This window comes from Adiantum capillus-veneris, chromosome 27 (assembly GCF_014529385.1).
Source record: "Adiantum capillus-veneris isolate H3 chromosome 27, ASM1452938v2, whole genome shotgun sequence".
NCBI classification, from domain to species: Eukaryota; Viridiplantae; Streptophyta; class Polypodiopsida; order Polypodiales; family Pteridaceae; genus Adiantum; species Adiantum capillus-veneris.
This window is the reverse complement of record NC_140957.1, coordinates 137,021,437-137,041,756: the sequence shown is the minus strand read 5'-3', so window position 1 is coordinate 137,041,756 and position 20,320 is coordinate 137,021,437. Positions and strand designations below refer to the sequence as shown.

The window sequence follows — 20,320 nt, the reverse complement described above, 5'->3', positions numbered from 1 at the left end:
AGGTGGCTGTAGAAAAAAACCCAAGGAGAAAGCTGAGTGACCTTTAGATGTTGAGGGTCTCCTTATATCATGAGTGAGGACTTGACTTTTTCCTTTGCTTTGACTCCCCTTCGACTGTTCCGTGTGATCACTGGAAGCATCCAAATCATAGTCAGCTTCAGAATCCGACGTTGAGTCTGCTGCTGAGGCGTTGTAGCTTTCATCACTGGGGTCACTTGAAGTGATGTCTTCGAGGCCTATTCTGTTGTCTGAGTCATCACTCCCTCATTCTACAACCACAATTGGCTTTTTGCGCAAAGCTGCCTTGTACACTTGCTTGCTGGTACCTGCCATATCAATCAATCCAATTGAAGACAGAAGATAGATAAAAAGCGCTGGGTAAAGGCAAGCCTCGGTGTAGAGGTTAGATAGGTAGGCTTGATAAGGAAGGGGCGCTCGGTGCGTAGGGGCGATTGAATAAAAAGCGAAAAGGTGAGGAGATCGATGGCAAAAGGGTGAGGATATGGGCGAGGAAAATTGGGTAGGGGCTACGGGTTTAGGCTAGGGGCGATTAGAGGGCAGGGTTCGAGGGATAGGGTGGGGTGGGGATACTGTGTCGTGGGAATAGGGTAGGGACGAGGGGTTAGGGTAGGTAGGATGAGGGGACATGTGAGGGGCGAGTGGAAAGGGTAGGGGCGAGGGGGTTAGGCATGGGCGAGGGAGGGTGGTGCGAGGCAAGGGGACAAGGGATGAGGATAGGGGCGAGTGGAAAGGGCAGGCGAGGGGGTTAGTGTAGGTAGGGTGAGGGGGTGGTGAGGGGCGAGGGGATAAGGGATGAGGATAGGGGCGAGAGAGGACAGGTGAGGGGCAAGGGAAGGCTAGGTAGGGGCGAGGGGATAGGTGAGGGACGAGTCTAGGAGATAGGGGCGAGGGGAGTTAAGAGGGCGAAGGGTTAGGGTAGGGGCGAGGCTAGGGGTATTTAGTAGCGAGGGGAGGTTATATAGCGGCTAGAGATTGAGTGTAGTGAGTGGCCAGGGAATTAGGGGAATCTTCTTGCAACTAGCTTTCCAATTCTTATGCCGCATCAAAACGTTTCCCACACAAACTTTGCAAAGAACCCTTCCTATTTCGATCGTCAAGATCTGTAAGTTCTTGGGAAGAGCATCCAATACAAGGAAAGGAACGGTTGCAAGTTACACAGCATAGCTAGGGAAAAGATGGTTTTGCCAACCTTAGAAAAGGAACGATAGAGTGCTATGTTTGACCATGGCTAACCAACAAAGCTTGAATTCCACATGTGAGATGAATATCGCAATTAGGAAAAACGAGTAATACAGCAACTAGGCATATTCGTAAAAAGGACACTAAGGAGGAAAAGTGGCAATATAGTTAAGATGAGAAAGCTTCGAGAAGGCTCCATGAGAAGAGAGAAATACCCAATTAAATATGGACAGATCGAGACCTCAGTAACTTGATAATTAGACAATGCAATTAACCCCAAGGAAAATGTAACTATGAAAGAATTTATGTCACTCATTTGACCTAGAGCAGGAATCCATTGAAAAACTGGGCGACAGAAGACAGACATCGACAAGATGAAGTGTTGAAGAGTGGGACAAAGATGAAGGTAAAGAAAGACTGTGATACAGCAAATGATAGAAGTGAGCTGGCAGGATGGAAAGTACTAGTTGGAGTGACTTTAAACCCATGGATTATGGTGAAGGGTAGTAGCATTTAATCATGGAGCCATTTACTAGCGGCAGAGAAGCACCTTCCAGACTAGTTATTTGTATTGCCCCCTGTGGTAGATATGAATGGTCCTTGTCAAGCTGGGACCAACTTCTTTGCTTTTTTCTAAATTTCTAGCTTGATACAGTAGCACCAGTGAGCCTTGCATAATTTTTGGCTTTCTGAGATGGCGATCATGCCACACCTTGTGATGAAGCTGATCTACAGCCAGAGCCTGATTAGCCAAACGGCGGCTTTCTTCCAATAGGGCGAGACGAGAGATAGAGGCAGACCCCAAACACGCATTGGCACACAGACTGCCTACTCGCGGAGATCCTGAGTTGAATTCGAAGGGTGCTATTGCTTCCAGACTGAAGGCTAATTGAAATGGGGTGATTAGTTGTGGCTTTGAAGGAAGTGAGGTATGCCCAAAGGGTGCCGTGGATAGCTTGAGCCCAAGACGCTGGATGGAGATGACATGCTGCTTTCCGCAAAAGGGCTATCAGAACATTATTGGTGCTCTCAGCCTACCCATTTGCTCTAGGGTAATAAGAACAAGACTTACGATGAAAAATCTTGTAGTTGGCGAGCAAGGTTGAAATCATTTCATTAACAAAGTGACTGCCCCTATCACTGGTGATCTCTAGGGGACATCCAAACCTGCACAAAATATTTTCATACAGAAACTTGGCTACAGTTTTACCAGTGCAATCAGTTGTCGCCAGTACCTCTGCCCACTTGGTTTTATAATTTGTAGCCACCAGCAGATACTGCCGATTACTTGGTTGGGCCGGAGGAGCAATTGGACCCACAAAATCTATGTCCGATCTCTCAAAGGGAAGCCATGCCATAGAGACCTGCAGAGGACTGTTGGACTGCTTGCTTGGTTTAGGTCCACAACGCTGACACACATCACATACTTACACATAGGCAATTGCATCCCGAAAAACATAGGGTCACCATAGACCACTCTGTAGAATCTTCTGGGCGGTGATGTGACCATGGTAATGGCCACCAATGGGACCACTGTGGGCATCCTCCAGAATATTCTCAACTTCATGAGGGGAGACACACCGTCTCAGAACACCATCTCGTCCTGACTTGTAGAGCTGGCCTCCATTCAGAGTGAATGGCCTAGACTTCAAAAGCAATCTTCTCTTTTGCAGTGGAGACGTATTCTCAGGGTAAATGTAAGACATCGCCGTACCATTGCGGAGTGGTATCCACCTTAAGGAGACTGCTATCAGGAAAGTCATCTGCAACCCCTGTTGTTGCTTCACCTGTGTGAATGCGAGAGAGGTGGTCAACAAGGACATGATGTTTGCCGAGTGTGAGTACCACCTTGAAATATCACGCTTGAAATAAGAGTAGCCACCGCCATACTCGATCTGCAACTTGCGGCTTATTAAGCAAATAGCACAGGGTATGGTGATCAATAATAATTGTGAAGTGGACCCCTAATAAATATAATGACGAATTTTTTGTAGAGCATGGTGCTATAGTTGCGCTCTGCTTTGGTGAGCAGGTGACTTGCATAGTGAACAGGGCGATCCAGGTTGTACTCCTTACTAGGCTGAGTCAGCACAATACCCATAGCTAGTTGACTGGCATTAGTATGCACATGAAAAGGGATAGACCAATCGGGAGCCACTAGAATAGGTGCTTCAGTGAGGCATTTTTTAGGTATGCAAATGCTTCAGTCTCAGGTTTTAACCATTGGAAGGGTACAGTAGCACTAGTGAATCGGGTCAATGGTTAAGCTACGTGTGCATACATGTGTATAAACCTGCGATGATAGCCTGTGTGGCCTACAAAGCTTTGAACACCTTTTGGGTTGATGGGAGGTGTAACTTCAAGATGGTCACTATCTTCTATGGGTCAGGCGCTAAACCTTTAGCCGACAACACATTGCCTAGAAGTGTGCCCTCGGTGACCAAAAAATGACATTTGTTCGGATTGAGCTTCAGGTATGCCTCTGCACCTGAGGAAGACAGCAGAGAGCGGAAGACAGCAGAGAGCTAAGTGAGGTGCTCCTCTAGATTTTCCACTGGGGTTGAACATTGAGCACCCGAGAAGGTTGAAAAATCGTCCATGAAGATGCGAAGATGATCCGTAAGCAAAGGACAAAATATGAGATATACGGTGCGATTGAAGGAGGGTGGAGCATTTTTCAACCCAAACGACATTCTAGTGTAGATGAAAATACCCCGGGGAGTCACAAAAACCGTTTTGATCTGATCACCTGGATGGATACCTAACTGATTGTATCCATCGAACCCATCCATGAAACTGTACAATACATGTCCTGCTACATCTTCGAGTACACGCTCAATGAAGGGTGTGGGAAAACCGTCTGGGATAGTTACCTTGTTAAGAGCGCGGTAATCGACGCACACGGATTTTATTGGATTGTTCTTAGGCGCTATCACCATAGGTAATAACCACTCAGAGTGCTCCACAGGTACAATGATCCCTGCTTCTTTGCATTTTTTTTAGCTCTGACTTGACAGCTTCTGCATACTTTGGGTTGAGCTTGTAAGCTCGGCCTCTGACCGGCTTAGCCCCTTCAACCAGAGGGATAATATGGACACCCAATTTTGGTGGGATCCCTTCTAAATCCTTGTAGGACCAAGCAAAAACATCTTTAAAAGAGTGCATGAAAGAGGAGTCCTGCGGAGTTTCCAATCGATCAAACACTAGCCCATGACGTCTCGAAGCTCCAAGAGGCAGCCCACTCTTCATCTGATGAGACGCCCTCTCCAGCCACTCCTCCTGACCCAGTCAAAGAAGTCAACCTGGGCGACCCTGACAACCCTCAACATATCCTCTTAGCCGCTTGGTTATGGGAGCATCCCGCGCTACTCGATCAGGTAGTCTGTTTCATGCACTCTTTTAAAGATGTTTTTGCTTGGTCCTACAAGGATTTAGAAGGGATCCCACTAGAATTGGGTGTCCATACTATCGCTCTGGTTGAAGGGGCTAAGCCGGTCAGAGGCCGAGCTTACAAGCTCAACCCAAAGTATGCAGAAGCTGTCAAGTCAGAGCTAGAAAAAATGCAAGAAGCAGAGATAATTGTACCGGTGGAGCACACTGAGTGGTTATCACCTATGGTGATAGTGCCTAAGAAGCAATCCAGCCACTCCTCTTGACCCAGTCAAAGAAGTCAACCTGGGCGACCCTGACAACCCTCAGCACATCCTCTTAACTGCTTGGTTATGGGAGCATCCCGTGCTACTCGATCAGGTAGTCTCTTTCATGCACTCTTTTAAAGATGTTTTTACTTGGTCCTACGAGGATTTAGAAGGGATCCCACCAGAATTGGGTGTCCATACTATCCCTTTGGTTGAAGGGGCTAAGCCAGTCAAAGCTTACAAGCTCAACCCAAAGTATATGCAGAAACTGTCAAGTCAGAGCTAGAAAAACTGCAAGAAGTAGGGATCATTGTACCTGTGGAGCACTCTGAGTGGTTATCACCTATGGTGATAGCTAAGAAGCGATCCAATAAAATCTGTGTGCGCGTCGATTACCACGATCCAATAAAATCTGTGCGCGCGTCGATTACCACGCTCTGAACAAGGTAACTATCCCAGACGGTTTTCGCCCAGGTTGACTTCTTTGACTGGGTCAGGAGTAGTAGTTGGAGAGGGCGTCTCAGCAAATGGAGAGTGAGCTGCCTCTTGGAGCTTCAAGACGTCATGGGCCGGTGTTTGATCGATTTTAAACTTCGCATACTCCTCTTGTAACCATCCTGGTGGAAGCTCCTGAAAGGGTAAGTCTTCAGACACTGCAGAGTGCTATGGAGTGGGTGGGGCATCAGACCTAGGGTGTTGAGGGAAAAGGTGGAACATTAGCGAACTCGTGCATAGGAGATTTCTTTTGCCTTCTGTGACTGAGAGTCTCCTCCGGAGCCGAGCAACAAACACAACGGGAGAAGCAGATATGACGCGCACTGAGAAAAGGACCCACTGGAAGAACTCCAAGCAAGCATCGCCATAGAAACAATCGCTCCTTCAAAGGCGAATGACTCTTCTAAAGGGCAGAGAATGATCAGGGACCCAGGGCTGAGATAGAAGAAGAGCATAAATCTTATTGGCCGACATAGTATCCACACGCGAACACATACATTCATGAGCGTCAATTGCAAGCCGGTATAAAGTTTTCGCTTCTGGGACACACACACACACACACTTTTTTGGTGAAACTAATTTACATTAACAACAATAATCTACTAGACACAGCCACTCAAAATGGGGTGGAGCCATGCAAGAAGGATAGACACAATCATAGAAGACCTCAAACTGCTGAAAGTGAAATGTGTCTCAAATAGAAACAGTTACGAAGAGATGGGTAGGGTAAATCTGAAGAACGGATGCCATGACGAAAATTGAGTGCATATACAATCAATCAACAACGGACTCAGAACTGAACCCAAGCAAGGAAGTAGTCCTACTCTGGTAATGGTGGATGCAAGTGACCAAAAACTTTAAATAGTCTTCCAAAGTGATAGTGAGGGACGTGCACACGTGCACGCACACACACGTAGACGTGCACATACTTGCACACGCTTGTATATTTTCCTATTGATGTACAGTATAGCGTTCCATGATTTTAATGATCACAGAGGAAGTAGCTTTTCAGTGATAAAATCTCACTTATTTCAGTTTTTTCTTGTTCTTTATGTTTGAAGGCGGAAATGACTCTCATGGTCAAAGTGGAGAATACGGAGTTGAAACAACAGTTTGAGAAGAAGCTCATGGAACATGAAGAGGAGAAAAGAACTCTACAGGTCTTTCATCATATAAATCTCTTCTGTGACATTTTTAGTCGGAAGAACCGCAAACTAGACTTCTTTTTTGGGATCAGATGGAGAGAGACAAACTTCTGCGGGAGGTCAAAAATCTTTCTTGCGTCTCAGATGAGCAGACTCAGAAGATGCAGGTGGCTTATTCTGATAAGCTGAAGGATTTAGAGTCTCAGGTATAAGTTTCTACAATTTGTAATGAAATTGTATGGGTTAAATGCTGACAAGTTTGACGGTGTTCTGGCCAATAGCTTGCAGAACTGAAACAAAATCAAGACAATCAGACCCTGTTTTTTAAACAGAAGATCCACAATGATGATGCTGAGAAACACTTGCTGGAGGAGATCCAACGAATCAAATCACAAAAGGTTGTAAAAAAATCATAGTGTGTGCACCTTACATCTAGTTGGAGGTATAGCATGCTTGCTGCCTTATTTGCTTCAAATAATAATCAGGCATGTAAGCACTCTCTCCAGTTAAGCTGTATACCTGTAAAGCTCGTTAAAGGGCCCTTATCTGTAGATGGATGAAGGAGCCTGCTGTATTGTGATTAGTCTCTTAATGTATAAAGCTTGGGTTTGCAAATGCAAAGGACTACTACTGATGCTTGACATATGTCGCCGAAAGTCTGTTAAAGCCTGGAAAATTAAGTGTATCACTAACTCCACTCAAACTAGCAAGATCCATCCTATGTGTCGATCTAGATAAATAGCAATAAGCTCTGCCAAAGTTGAGCGGATTTCAAGAGCTTGACTAGCCTGGTCTGACTTCTCATTTGAACCCTGAAGAAACCTCTCCATAATGGAGAGACAAGACAATCCTGGGAATAAGACTGTCGACAAAGCTGCCTGGAGGTAGTCGAGCTGTCTACCTGAGACAGCTCGACTACCTGAGACCCAATATTCCACCACCTTTCAAACCAAGCAACACTCCTCCAATGACATTACTGAGCTATGAATGGAGTGGAGACTTCATCAAAATCCATGATGTCGAGAAAACTCACCTCCAGAAAACAGTATTGTAGCACCGAATATCAACAGGGAGATATCAATTTTTTGGTGACCCAGTGGAATTTCCTGCCAACAGAGCGTCTTACATAGCGTGGAGCCTTCGAGATCTGCAACGCAATGTACAACGCCACCAACAGTAAAAAAGATGGAGTCAAAGAAGGAAAATGTGGCAATTGGGGGAGGGTAAGCTATCGGATAATTCTGGCAGAAGCCATAGGCAAAAGGGAAAAGCTAGGAGGAGGGTAGGAGGGATATAGATATGGTTGGAGAGGATAGGCTGGTGAGGGATTGTGGCCGATGAGATAAGTGACTATGCAGTCAGCTAAGGGTTGTAGCTGCGTTGAGGTGGCCAGCCCTATGGCTACAAGACAGGCTATGGTGCGAGACTGGTTGTGATGGCCTCCACCGGTGAGGGCAGCTTAAGGCCAACAAAGAAGAGGGAGGGGAGAGTGAGAGGAGCACAGCTGGTAGGGACATGGATACCCCTATTGTTGTATACAGATGATATTGTGCTTATTTCAGATTCACCTGAGGGGATCCAATGCCATCTTGATGCGCAGGATACTATTATGTCTGTTAACCTTGTGAAGACCAAGGCAATGGGTTAGGCAATCAGCACTGAGTTTTGACTCATGGACAGGACCGAGTGGAGTGTAGGGGTATGTATACTTGTGGTTTTTAGTGGCTCGATTTTCTCCATGAGGAGAGCGACAAAGACTAGATTGACTAGAGCACACGCAACTTTGGGAGGTTTGGAGAGGATGTGTTCACAAGTTCAGTTCGAGTAGCCTCGGACCAAGCTATGGCTTTTTGATACTCTGTTTGCCTCAGCTATGCGTTATGGAGTGCAGATATGGGGACCCTCAGTAGATCATCATGGTCGTCACCATGGACGTACAGATGGGTGGTGAGACATGGAGAGGCCACTTATCTCCATGATCTCCAGGATGATCAAGGCTAAGGCCTCGGCTCCCCATGCGATCATCCGAGCAGAGACGGCTTCCCCTCCTTTGGGAGCTCCCACAAGATCGTTATGTTCGGCTGGCCCTGGAGTCCTCCCGGCGCTTGAGTGCACAGGGAGATACATCATGTTGGTATGCACGGATGGTAGCATGGTTTGAGCTATATGGTTTCTCTATGGATAGGCGCCTCTTCTTTCAATATTCTCTAGATGCACCCCCCCCCCCCCCCCCCCCCTCTCTCTCTCTCTCTCTCTCTCTCTCTAACATTTCATTTCATTTCATTTCTCTCTCTCTCTTAGATTGGTCTCATAGGTCATTTTGGCCTTTTGAAGACGTTAATATAACATTTCATTTCATTTCATTTCTCTCTTTCCCTTGCCGCTCTAAGATCTCCTGCATATGAGCAATCTGCGAGAGGGCGAGGTCATCTTCAAGAAAGATGCCTGTCTTTTTAAGAGTTGGTCTCTTCTTCAAAAAGTCCTTCGCTTTCCCATTGCTTCCATTTTTATTATTACCCACTCTCCAAGCTCTCGTATGCGTCGACTCATTAACCCCCATCATAGTCATGAGTTCTTTTACCTCTTCGTCCACATTATCTTTGTCTTTAAGGCCACAAATTCTCACATGTAAGGCACGCACTCGTCTCCTTTGCTCCTCTTTTAGTCTCAAGTTAATAACGGTGGGCGTAGATGTTGTTTCCTTGCCTTTCCCCTTCTTGGCAATTCGATCAGAGCACAGAGGACGGGGTTCATGGGGAGTGGCAGTTTTATTCATGGAGGAGTTGCAGCCATTGATACATATAGCCCACAGGGATGAGCAGGCTAGATACATGTGGGTGAGATTGAGGGCATAGACAGGCTATTTGCTACTTTCCGTTAGTTAATGACCACCTAGAGGACAGCTCCCCTTCTCTATTTTAGATGATGACATATGGGAGCTCTCTAGGGATTGGTGACATTATCATCCTGGGGGACTTCAATGCTAGGACTGCCCATCACCAAACATTATTCTATGATACTTCAGAGCGGATGCTGAGGGAGCTGGATTTTGCCAAGATGGGCCACCTAGATCACCACAGGATGTAAAGCATACTGAGTATGGACGACACTTGATAGACATGGGGATTGCTAGATTGGCCATTTTTGAATGGCCAACAGAGATTTCCCGTTGCGAGGTTTTACATGCTTTCCACGCAGACATGGAGCCATCATAGTGGACTATGTCATGGCACAACGGAGCTTTATCTCTAGTATCCAAGACCTCACAGTTGGACCTAGATGTGTTGGTGTGGCAGTAGATCATGCCCTTGTGTCGATTACCATCCCTTTTCCAATTAAGTGTAGCACACTGCCACAGGTAGCAGCCCCTACTCTCTACACCTTAACTCGGGAGACGGACCCTGTCTACATAGATGGGATCTACAGACTCCTGTGTACTCAGGAGCCAGGGCAACCTTTGGAGGAGCTTACTACTATATTGACAGAGGCATTGCATGCTGTAGCAGTAGAGGACACACCCAGCCTCAGTAGAGACGATGTTCTTGGAGCATGCCCTAGAAGAGTTGGTATGATGAGGATGCCGCGAGATGAGAGCTAGACTTCAGAGGGAGGTGCTTTTGGGGGACATTACTCACAAACAGTCCCGGATTGCCTTCCGACGTCTAGTGCGGCGAAAGAAGAGGGCATTTTTGGATCGACTAGAGCAAGATCTATATCAGCTATTGTTGAGTCAGGACTCAAATGAGGCATGGCGACCCTTTCATGAGCACTCCCCCTTCTTGCCATTCTACAGAGGCCTAGGGCGAGTATGCATCATCTCTGTACACAGTTCCTGGACAGCCGCCTTTTCCCCCGAACCCCCAAGCCATGCCCACACACAAGTGCTTTTTTCACTGCTTAGATGGTGAAGAAGGCCATTGATAGGATGAGGACAGGGAGAGCATATGATCATGATGGCTTAGTGGCTGAGCATTTTATACATGCCAGGGATCTGCTCACAAAGCTTCTTGCAATGATAGTCACCACTTATGCACCTCTCACACTGAGAGTTGCAAGAGACAAGGGTTACGCCTAGAAAGCCCCTTCCATCAAAGATGAAGTATCATAAAGTGACTATAGAGGATGGCTTCATCCAATGACCATATGCCACATAGTGCTAGAGTGGCGCTTGGACTATAGATTGAGGTTGCGAAAGCAGGACAAATTCATAGAGAACAAAGAATGTGCAGGGTATATGGATGTGGGATGGATGACGAGGAGCATGATGTATGCACTGAGGGAATGTCTGACATGCATGGTCCACTCCACTATTGGAGTAAAGCAAGGATGCCCCCTATCCCCGACTCTCTTTGGGATATATGTGGATGAGTTTTCAGACTATGTAGAGCGTCAGGGAGACAGGGGGGCTCAGCTAGCAGGGAAATGGATTCCGTTTTTACTATATGCTGATGATATATGTGGATGAGTTTTTAGACTATGTAGAGCGTCAGGGAGACAGGGGGGCTCAGCTAGCAGGGAAATGGATTCCGTTTTTACTATATGTTGATGATATTGTGCTGATTTCTGACTCTCTAGAGGGGATGCAACGTCATTTGGATGCTCTGCATATATTGCTAGTGACTGTGGATTGTCTGTTAACTTGAGGAAAACCAAGGTTATGGTGTTCAACACCACACCACAATGGGTCAGGAGGTCAGCACCCACATTTACGTATGGCCAGGAGACTGTGGAGTACACAGATGCATATACTTATCTTGGGGTAGTCTTTGGTGGACCGGTGTTTTCACTAAGGAGAGCATCAGAGACTAGACTAACGAGAGCATATGCAGCTTTGGGAGGACTGGAGAGGATGTGTTCGCAGGTTCAGTTTTAGGAACCGCGAACAAAGCTCTGGCTTTTTGACACTCTAGTGACTCTAGCTATGCTCTATGGAGTTTAGGTATGGGGACCCTCAGTAGACCACCATGGGAGATCTAGCAACACGGATGGATGGAGAGGTATGGAGAGGCCTCTGGTCTCTATGATCGCTCGGATGATTCGGGCTAAGGCCTCATTGCCGCATGAGATTATCCGAGCCGAGCCAGCCCCCCCCCACCCCCCCCCCCCCCCCCCCCCCCCCCCCCCCCCTCGTGGTGGAGGCATTGACTAGATCAATATCCTTTATCCTACAGAGAGCATCTTCTCCAACTCACAGAGGACGGCTTTGTGACTTGGCCTGCATACATGGATACACACTTATCTCATGGGATAAGATGCGCTATTGGGCAGATACGCACATCCTCACATCAGCTCCAGATCGAGACTGACCGATTCTGATGGGTGCCAACAGGGGCTAGGATATGTCACCTATGTAACTTAGAGCTAGAGACTGAGCTGCAACTACACATGTCATTGCCCGGCGTACTATGAGATACGCGGCCGCTTCCACTGTCTGTTTAGAGAAGGTTTCGGACCTTTTTCCAGAGTCATGAGATACAAGGATCAGAGATGTCTTGGATTGTTCCTACTAGAGCTACGCAGACTTAGGGAGAGCTTGTTGAGGACATCATGGGAAAGCCAGTCTCAGAGCCGAATCACAGATTTCTTTACACCAGCCAGGGGAGAGCCAAAGGAGGAGTCATTACAGCAGATCTCAGAGCCCACCCATACTAGAGGTACGCTGCTTGACCGAGCCACTGAACTAGGCAGATCTAGACGCCCACGACCTTGGGGGGTCTCCCACCACTGACGAAGGCTACAACAGAAGATACAGATCACTCTAGCTCGACATGCAAGACGCCCAACCAGTGTACTCACCATGGAAGAGGTTGATGAGATCCAGATTTCTTTACACTAGCAAGGGGAGAGCCAGAGGAGCAGTCATTACAGTAGATCTCAGAGCCCACCCATACTAGAGGTACGCTACTTGACCGAGCCACTGAGCTAGGCAGACCTAGACGTCCATGACCTTGGGCGGTCTCCCACCACCGACGAAGGCTGCATCAGAAGATACAGATCACTCTAGCTCGACATGCAAGACACCCAACTAGAGTACTCACCATGGAAGAGGTTGATGAGATCTGACAACGACTGATGAGAGATTTCATCTAACCCCCCCCCCCCCCCCCCCCCCCCCCCCCGCTTTATCTCGTCTCAATCCCGAATCAACCTCAGATTTATTTCCTTTCTCGATAGTGTTTTAGTGTTCTAGTGTTAGTTCTTTGTAACTTTCTAATTTCCGTACTCAGACATGATGTCAGATTCACCAATTGTAACTTTTTGGTCTCATAGGTCATTTTGGCCTTTCGAAGACGTTAATATAACATTTCATTTCATTTCATTTCTCTCTCTCTCTCTCTCTCTCTCTCTCTCAAGTGTGGTAGATTGGTTATGCCATTTCCCTCTTGAATAACAGGTCTTTGGTTCAACTCTCCTTGTCGGCTAGATCTTTAAGGTCTCTTGGGATAGTTTCCTACGACGTTAAAATTCTCTTTTTCTCGGGTGTGTGTGTGTGGGTGTGGGTGTGTGATAATAAAAAGAGGAAAATGGTATAACCTTTCTATCACCCAAGTGTGGTAGATTGGTTATGCCATTTCCCTCTTGAATAACAGGTCTTTAGTTCAACTCTCCTCGTCGGCTAGATCTTTAAGGTCTCTTGGGATAGTTTCCTACGACGTTAAAACTCTCTTCTTCTCGCGTGTGTGTGTGGGTGTGGGTGTGTGTGATAATAAAAAGAGGAAAATGGTATAACCTTTCTATCACCCAAGTGTGGTAGATTGGTTATGCCATTTCCCTCTTGAATAACAGGTCTTTAGTTCAACTCTCCTCGTCGGCTAGATCTTTAAGGTCTCTTGGGATAGTTTCCTACGACATTAAAACTCTCTTCTTCTTCTTCTCTCTCTGTGGTCTCTATGATCTCGCGGCTCATTAGAGCCAAGGCTTCAGTACCACGTGCCATTACCCGAGCAGAGCTAGCTACTCCCCCACTAGTAGTCGAGGCGCTTACCAGATCTGTCTCCTTCATACACCGCATGTGGGAACTTCCCAGAGATAGATATGCCCGCCTTGCACTTGAGTCCTCTCGACAGTTAGCCATGCAGGGAGATACAGCATGCTGGTATGGTGAAATGACATCATGGTTTCAGGCGCATGGGTTCAGCATAGACAGATTGCCCCCCTTCCAGTACTTATTAGAGGCACCCTCTCTGACTCTTACACAGTTTGAGATCAACAGGCTCATCCGACAGGACCTGGCTCAGCTAGACATCAGGAGGGCATGGATACAGCCAGCACAGGAGCTGGGCACGAAGATGGCTTTCTACAGAGAGCATCTTCTCCAGCTTACAAAGGACGGTTTTGTGATGAGGCCCAGATACATGGACACTCACTTGTCTCATGGGATACGATGTGCTATTGGCTAGATACGCACATCTTCACACTAATTGCGGATCGAGACTGGGAGATACAGTGGAGTACCAGCAGAGGCCAGGACATGCCCCATGTGTGGCATGGAGCCAGAGACAGAGTTGCACTACACATGCCACTGCCCCATCTACTACGAGATACGAGGCCGCTTCCACTGCTTGTTTAGAGAGGGCTTTGGACCACTCTCCAGAGTCATGCAGTACGAGGATCAGAGATGCTTGGATTTGTTTCTACTCGAGCTGCGCCGACACGGAGAGAGCTTGATGAGAGGAGAGGCTAGCCAGTCTCAGAGACACATCACAGACTTCTTTAGAGCAGACACCGGACACCCGGAGGAGCCACTACCGCAGCAGAGCTCGTCGCCTCACACCAGAGGCACACTGATCGACCGGGCGACCGAGCTGGGGAGATCCAGACGCCCACGACTGCGGAGGACTACACAGCATCGATGGAGGCTGCATGAGAGGCTTCGGATCACTTTGGCCCGACATGCACGACGCCGGGTCAGACTACTGACCATAGAGGAGATTGATGAGATCCGCCAGCGACCGATGCTGGATCTCTTGTGATTTAGCTACCCTAGCTAGCTGCTCTGCCCCGTTCACACCTAGCAGTCCAGGATTCCATAGTATATTTGTTTTGTCATTTTGTCATTTTGTTACTCTGACTTTGTATCAGATCCACCACATTGTAACTTTTTGGTCTCATAGGTCACTTTGGCCTTTTGAAGACGTTAATATAACATTTCATTTCATTTCTCTCTCTCTCTCTCTCTCTCTCTCTCTCTCTCTCTCTCTCTCTCTCTCTCGCCATGCATGATGCTATTATTTATCTGGCAGAAAAAAGGAGCTGTATATTGTGTACAAAAGAGACCTGTGGGGATGCTTATTGAAGCCTGTTTCCTAGAGGAAGTACAAACTGGACTAGTGCAGGGGATATAGGATGAGTGCAATATGAACCACCATGGAGGTGCATAGTGCCATGTAATATGAAGATGGATCTCTACTCCCCTCCCATATTGCCTTCACATTGTACTGCTTAGTTTAGGATCCAGCAGTATTTATATTTTGTTATCCTAGTTTAATTTATTTTGTTAATATGACTTTGTATCAGATACACCGCATTGTAACTTTCTGGTCTCATAGGTCACTTTGGCCTTTTGAAGACGTTAATATAACATTTCATTTCATTTCTCTCTCTCTCTCTCTCTCTCTCTCTCTCTCTCTCTCTCTCTCTCCATGCATGATGCTATTATTTATCTGGCAGAAAAAAGGAGCTGTATATTGTGTACAAAAGAGACTTGTGGGGATGCTTATTGAAGCCTGTTTCCTAGAGGACGTACAAACTGGACTAGTGCAGGGGATATAGGATGAGTGCAATATGAACCACCATGGAGGTGCATAGTGCCATGTAATGTGTCCCCGTTCCTTGCTGATAAACATTGAAAAACGTGCCATAGTCGAAGAAACGAGTGTCTCCGCATTGTGCAATTCTTGCTTTTGGGATACACTGTATGTGGACTGGACGTCACACAAATGAAGCCTTTCACGATCATTCTTGGAAGCAGCATTTTTATTTCCATAATTGGCCTGTGTGGTTGTAATATAAAGTTTTTGTTGTTTCCTTGTCTACAATTACAAGGGGACATTAACACGGAAAATTTAAATTTCAGGTTCAACTGCAACATAGAATTAAACAGGAGTCGGAGTATTTTCGATGTTGGAAAGCAGCCCATGAAAAGGAGCTTATGCAGGTAAATGGCCTTGTGTAAGCATGTTCTATGAGTTTTGACGTCTTTTCAAGGTTTGTCGATCTTAGTCCACACTATAACTGAATGCATGTAAACAGCTCAGGAAGGAGGGACGCAGGAATGAACACGAAATGCTCAAGCTTCAAGCTCTGAATCAGCGGCAGAAAATGGTAATAGTGCCTTTGAAACTTTTTCAAAGGTGGTGATGATACTGATTGATGCTATTTCTACAAGCAGGTTTTGCAGCGTAAAACCGAAGAGGCGGCATTGGCGACTCGACGATTAAAAGACATTCTAGAGGCTCGCAAGTCTTCTGCTCGTGAAATTACTGCAGGTATAGTTGAAAAAATTTAAATGCAATGTGAATGTTATGAAACCTTAGATGTGTTTCTCATTGGCATACTGTGCTGAATGTAGGGTCAAATGCCAATGGATCCTTCAAACATGTATGTCTTGTCTAGCTTCATATTCCTGTCATGATGTCTTCTCCAATCCGCTGCATTGCTGATTAATATCATCACAGATGAGCCAAAAAGCACTACAGCAATCTGTGGACCATGACTTAGAGGTTGCAGTTCATATACATGAGGTTCGCTTCAATTATGAAAAACAGGCTGAGCTGTGAGTATCAGTTTCCTTCTGTAATTTTGTTGAGCTCTTCCTCTCTGTGAATTGCATATACATGTGTGTGCATGTGCTTCTGTGTGCTTGCTGCTTCAGCATGTCTCCACTGCCTTTGCTACCCTTTCATTAACACTTTTCCCCTCTCCACTCTGGCATGTCTCCATCTCATTGGATGCTTGTTTTTACAGTTTTTATTTGTTTGTTCCTTATCATTTAATGCATCCACTGGTTTCATGCTTTTGGAATCTGTCAAAGACTTTTATCACCTCTTTGGGTGGATGTGGCAAGCTGTTTAAACCTTCTTACTATTTTTGTCTGCTAACAAAAGATTTTTCCTTTGGAACTTTGAGCCCAGCATTGGAGATAGGTAGAGGCTGGGATTACCCACCCTTGCTTTTTTCAGTAGTCAGTACACATACCCTTGTTTTTTTCAGTAGTCAGTACATGATTCAGTTGTAAAATTAGGACTGGATATTTTCTAGCGCATCTACCTTCACTTTCTTCATGTAAAGTAAGTGAAAGAAAGAAAGATCTTTTTATGTCTATTAGAGGCTGAAATCGGGCTATGAGACAAATCTAATGTACTTGTGTCCCCTCCATCTATCAAGAAAGGACAAAAGTACAAAGTAACAAAATGTAGTCCTGTGTAGGGGGGTATGGGTGCACATCTACATGCTCAGTGAAGTACAATCATGAAGTGCATCAAGACTACTAGCTGCAGCCAGCATCAGAGAAAATCTCTCCTAGGCTATCTGGTGTTGGGAAATCTGGATCTCCTAGATCTGCATGCAATGGAGTCTCGGAGTGTTTATCCTGGAGCTCAGGGGTGTCTCCTAGCTTTGGCCATCGAGCGCCTACTGTGGGGTGATCCCTCTGTGTGTGTGTGATATGTGGCACTAGGGTTATGGTCCTTGGGAAGAAGTTTGTAAGCTGTGACTGTTTGCCACCCTTTGGGGCTGCTACAGGTGCCAACAGTGTCTCTCTGTCTTCTATCTCCACTAGAAAATGGCCAAACTGGCACTGATCTCTAGACTCCATGATTTTTCGTAGGTGGTTGTTGTGTAAAAAGAACCTCTACTATGGGCAGCTCTTCTTGTCTCTATCTAACATGGTCAAGAAGTGCTCATTGTAATATAGCATCTCTGGGGGAAGAGGCTGTCTAGGTGTGATCCATGTCTCTGTGAGTTGCCAGAGATCCTGTCTGAGTACTGTGTTACTATAGCACATCTGCTCTTCAATCTCCTAAGACTTTTAGTAAACCTGTCGGATCAGCTGCTATGAGGGCATGTTTTGTTGGTGGCCTTTTCTATAACAGCTACAATTAGGCTACTCTACAATGAAAGTTTTAGTAAGCTTCCCCAAGCTGTGCTAGAATGAGAGCGAGCCAATAACATGGCATCAAACAAGGAAGGCCAATAAAGAATATTGTTTGCTATAGCTTTTAGTAGAGAAAGAACTGATGGAGGGTTCTTCACAAAGGATGGGTAGAGAACCATCCTTAGCTGAGGATGGCGTCTCTAAACCCCCTTCCAAGAGCCCCCCTCTCTATCGCTAGAGAGGTATTTTCTTTAGATTGCACAAATGTTGATACAACGGTCCTAGATGTTGAGATACTGATGGGATCTTGCGGGAGGTGCTTGGATTTGCAAGGCCAAGGGTTGAAAATGCAAAACGCTACGGTAACTGACGGGATCTGCTACTGGCGACGAGGCTATGGGCTGATCTGCTATAGATTCCGTTGAGGGTGCTGATGATGACAATGAACATGGCTGAAAACTGAAAAGGCTGATGGTTTCGCTTGGATTTGCGACTTGACGGAGATACTATGTTTGAAATCCGCAACACGGTCTTGATGATGCAAAAACGCTGAAGCGTCTGTTGAGGATGGGCTGAAATGAAAGTGCTTCTAGCAATACTAGTGTTTTTGCATCCTGCACTCAGCCAGCCCTAGCGTTTTCTGAGGAAGTACCAGATCAACTCTGATAGCTAATTTATGCTGGGTTGAGGAGTAACAAGGGAGCCCCATGACTTGCTAATAACTAGCTAAATGTCGCTTACTAATGAGTTAATAAACCCACTTATAAGAGGTGCTTCACATGTAGCTACTATCTAGGCTTGGATACCGATGCTATTGTATGAGAACGCTACCCAGTGCCTAGACCTAGCAAACAGCAGTTGTGCTCATGTGCAATCAGAGGGTATGGAACTAATCTAAGTGCTTGTATATGCACGTCCTGGGTACATGCTCACAAGGGTGCCGGAACACTTCCTAGGCTGTCCTAAACCTTAGAAGTAGGAGTTAGCTTGTCCACATGCACATAGGGTAAGATGTACAGGTGACATCCCTCCCTTTTCAATCAAAGGATATGCAACTAATCTAAATGCTTGGAAATGCACGTTCTGCGTATAGGCTCACAAGTGTTAGAGCACTTTTGTCCACATGCACACGGGTTAGATGTGCACATGACATCCCTCCTCACCTTGTAGACTGTCCTAAACCCTAGAAGTAGGAGTTAGCTTGTCCACATGCACATAGGGTTAGATGTGCAAGTGACATCCCTCCCTTTCCAATCAGAGAGTATGCAACTAATCTAAATGGCTAGACATACACGTTTTGCGCATAGGCTCACAAGTGTCAAAACACTTCCTAGGTTGTCCTAAATCCTAGCAGGAGGAGTTAGCTTGTCCACATTCTTACGGGTTAGATGTGCACATGACATCCCCCCCTTTTCAAGGTGAGGTTTTGGTACCGAGCTTCGTGTCTTCGATGTAGTCCGCCGACAACTTCGGGGAATCTGTGAAGAAATCTTTGCCAGCTCACTTCTCTGTATGGGTGCCATGAAACTTGAACTTCAAAAAGGACTGCAGTGCTTGCTTCTATTGGGCTGCGCCAAAAGCGATGTGGGAAAAATTGCTTCGGTTGCATGTCGTCAACTTTGTCTACAATCTCGGGCTCATCCTCTTCAAGAATATCCTTTGGGGGATGTTCGTGAAACAACTTTAACCAAAAAACATGAAAATTGATGTGCACTGACCATGAGTTAAACAATCACAAATCCATCGAAATGCAAATGAAAACTGTGATGAAATGCCAAACCTTTCAAAGAGTGCTTGCCAAAAATGTGATCTAAACTTGAGTTTTCTACCTAAAACAATCGATTCTAGCAAAGCACAACGGAATACCAATGCTTGATTGACAATGGTGCTAATGCTTGCCTGCCAAGGAATAGGCATGCAAAACTTATTGACACGAAAAAAATGGTGAAGCATTGTGAATTCCTTGAATGCAATCTTTCTACTTTTTCTAAAGAGATCTTCATGCTTTTGTGTGTGGGGTAGCAGGAGAGAGAGCCCACTTGCTACTCTATGCAATGAGAGTGAAGGAGAAGAGGAGAGTGGCGCAAAAGCACACGCAGAGAAAAAATACGTGAGAGAGAGAGAGAACTCGTAGAAGTTTGGGAAAAGTCACAATAGTCATTTTGGGCTTGACCTTTGAGTATATGAGTAAGTGACTAGGGGGCCATTCACACTTGGGCTCCCTCACTTATAAGTCTTTTAACTTATAAGTTAATAAGTACAAGGCACTTAGGCCTTTATTCCCTAACAACCTCCCACCTAAAGGCAATGTACCTTGGGAGATCAAAGAATCAGCTAACTATGATACATCAGCTGATCATGCACTTACTCATCCAACACCCATCATCTGACGGCAATATGCAAACCGCTCTGCTGGAAGACTCTTGGTCAAAAGATCTGCAGGATTGTCATCTGTGTGCACCTTGACAAGTGTAATGCTCTTGTCATCAAGCACACTCCTGATAAAATGATACTTCACCTCTATGTGCTTTGTCTTGGCATGAAAAACAGGATTCCTTGCAAGCATAATAGCACTCTGACTATCACAGTGTAGCACAGGAACCGGTGACTTAATGCCAAGCTCTTCTACCAAACGCATGAGCCACAAAGCTTCTTTGCATGCCTCAGTGGCAGCCACATACTCAGCCTCAGTGGTAGACAAAGCAACACATTTTTGCAGTCTAGAAATCCAAGAAACTGCACCTCCT

General features: G+C 46.0%; 1 protein-coding gene across 2 annotated transcripts in view; it reads left to right on the top strand.

Annotated features, from left to right (window-relative positions):
- Window positions 1-20,320, top strand: part of LOC147422812 (kinesin-like protein KIN-4A) — an 80,605-nt gene that overhangs the window by 47,542 nt on the left and 12,743 nt on the right. For both annotated transcript variants that reach the window (XM_086503804.1, XM_086503805.1), the window contains 8 exons: window positions 6,395-6,493; window positions 6,571-6,684; window positions 6,760-6,876; window positions 15,555-15,635; window positions 15,731-15,802; window positions 15,870-15,966; window positions 16,050-16,078; window positions 16,156-16,253. In XM_086503804.1, the coding sequence (XP_086359930.1) occupies window positions 6,395-6,493; window positions 6,571-6,684; window positions 6,760-6,876; window positions 15,555-15,635; window positions 15,731-15,802; window positions 15,870-15,966; window positions 16,050-16,078; window positions 16,156-16,253 (707 nt within the window). The remainder of the gene's footprint in view (window positions 1-6,394; window positions 6,494-6,570; window positions 6,685-6,759; window positions 6,877-15,554; window positions 15,636-15,730; window positions 15,803-15,869; window positions 15,967-16,049; window positions 16,079-16,155; window positions 16,254-20,320) is intronic.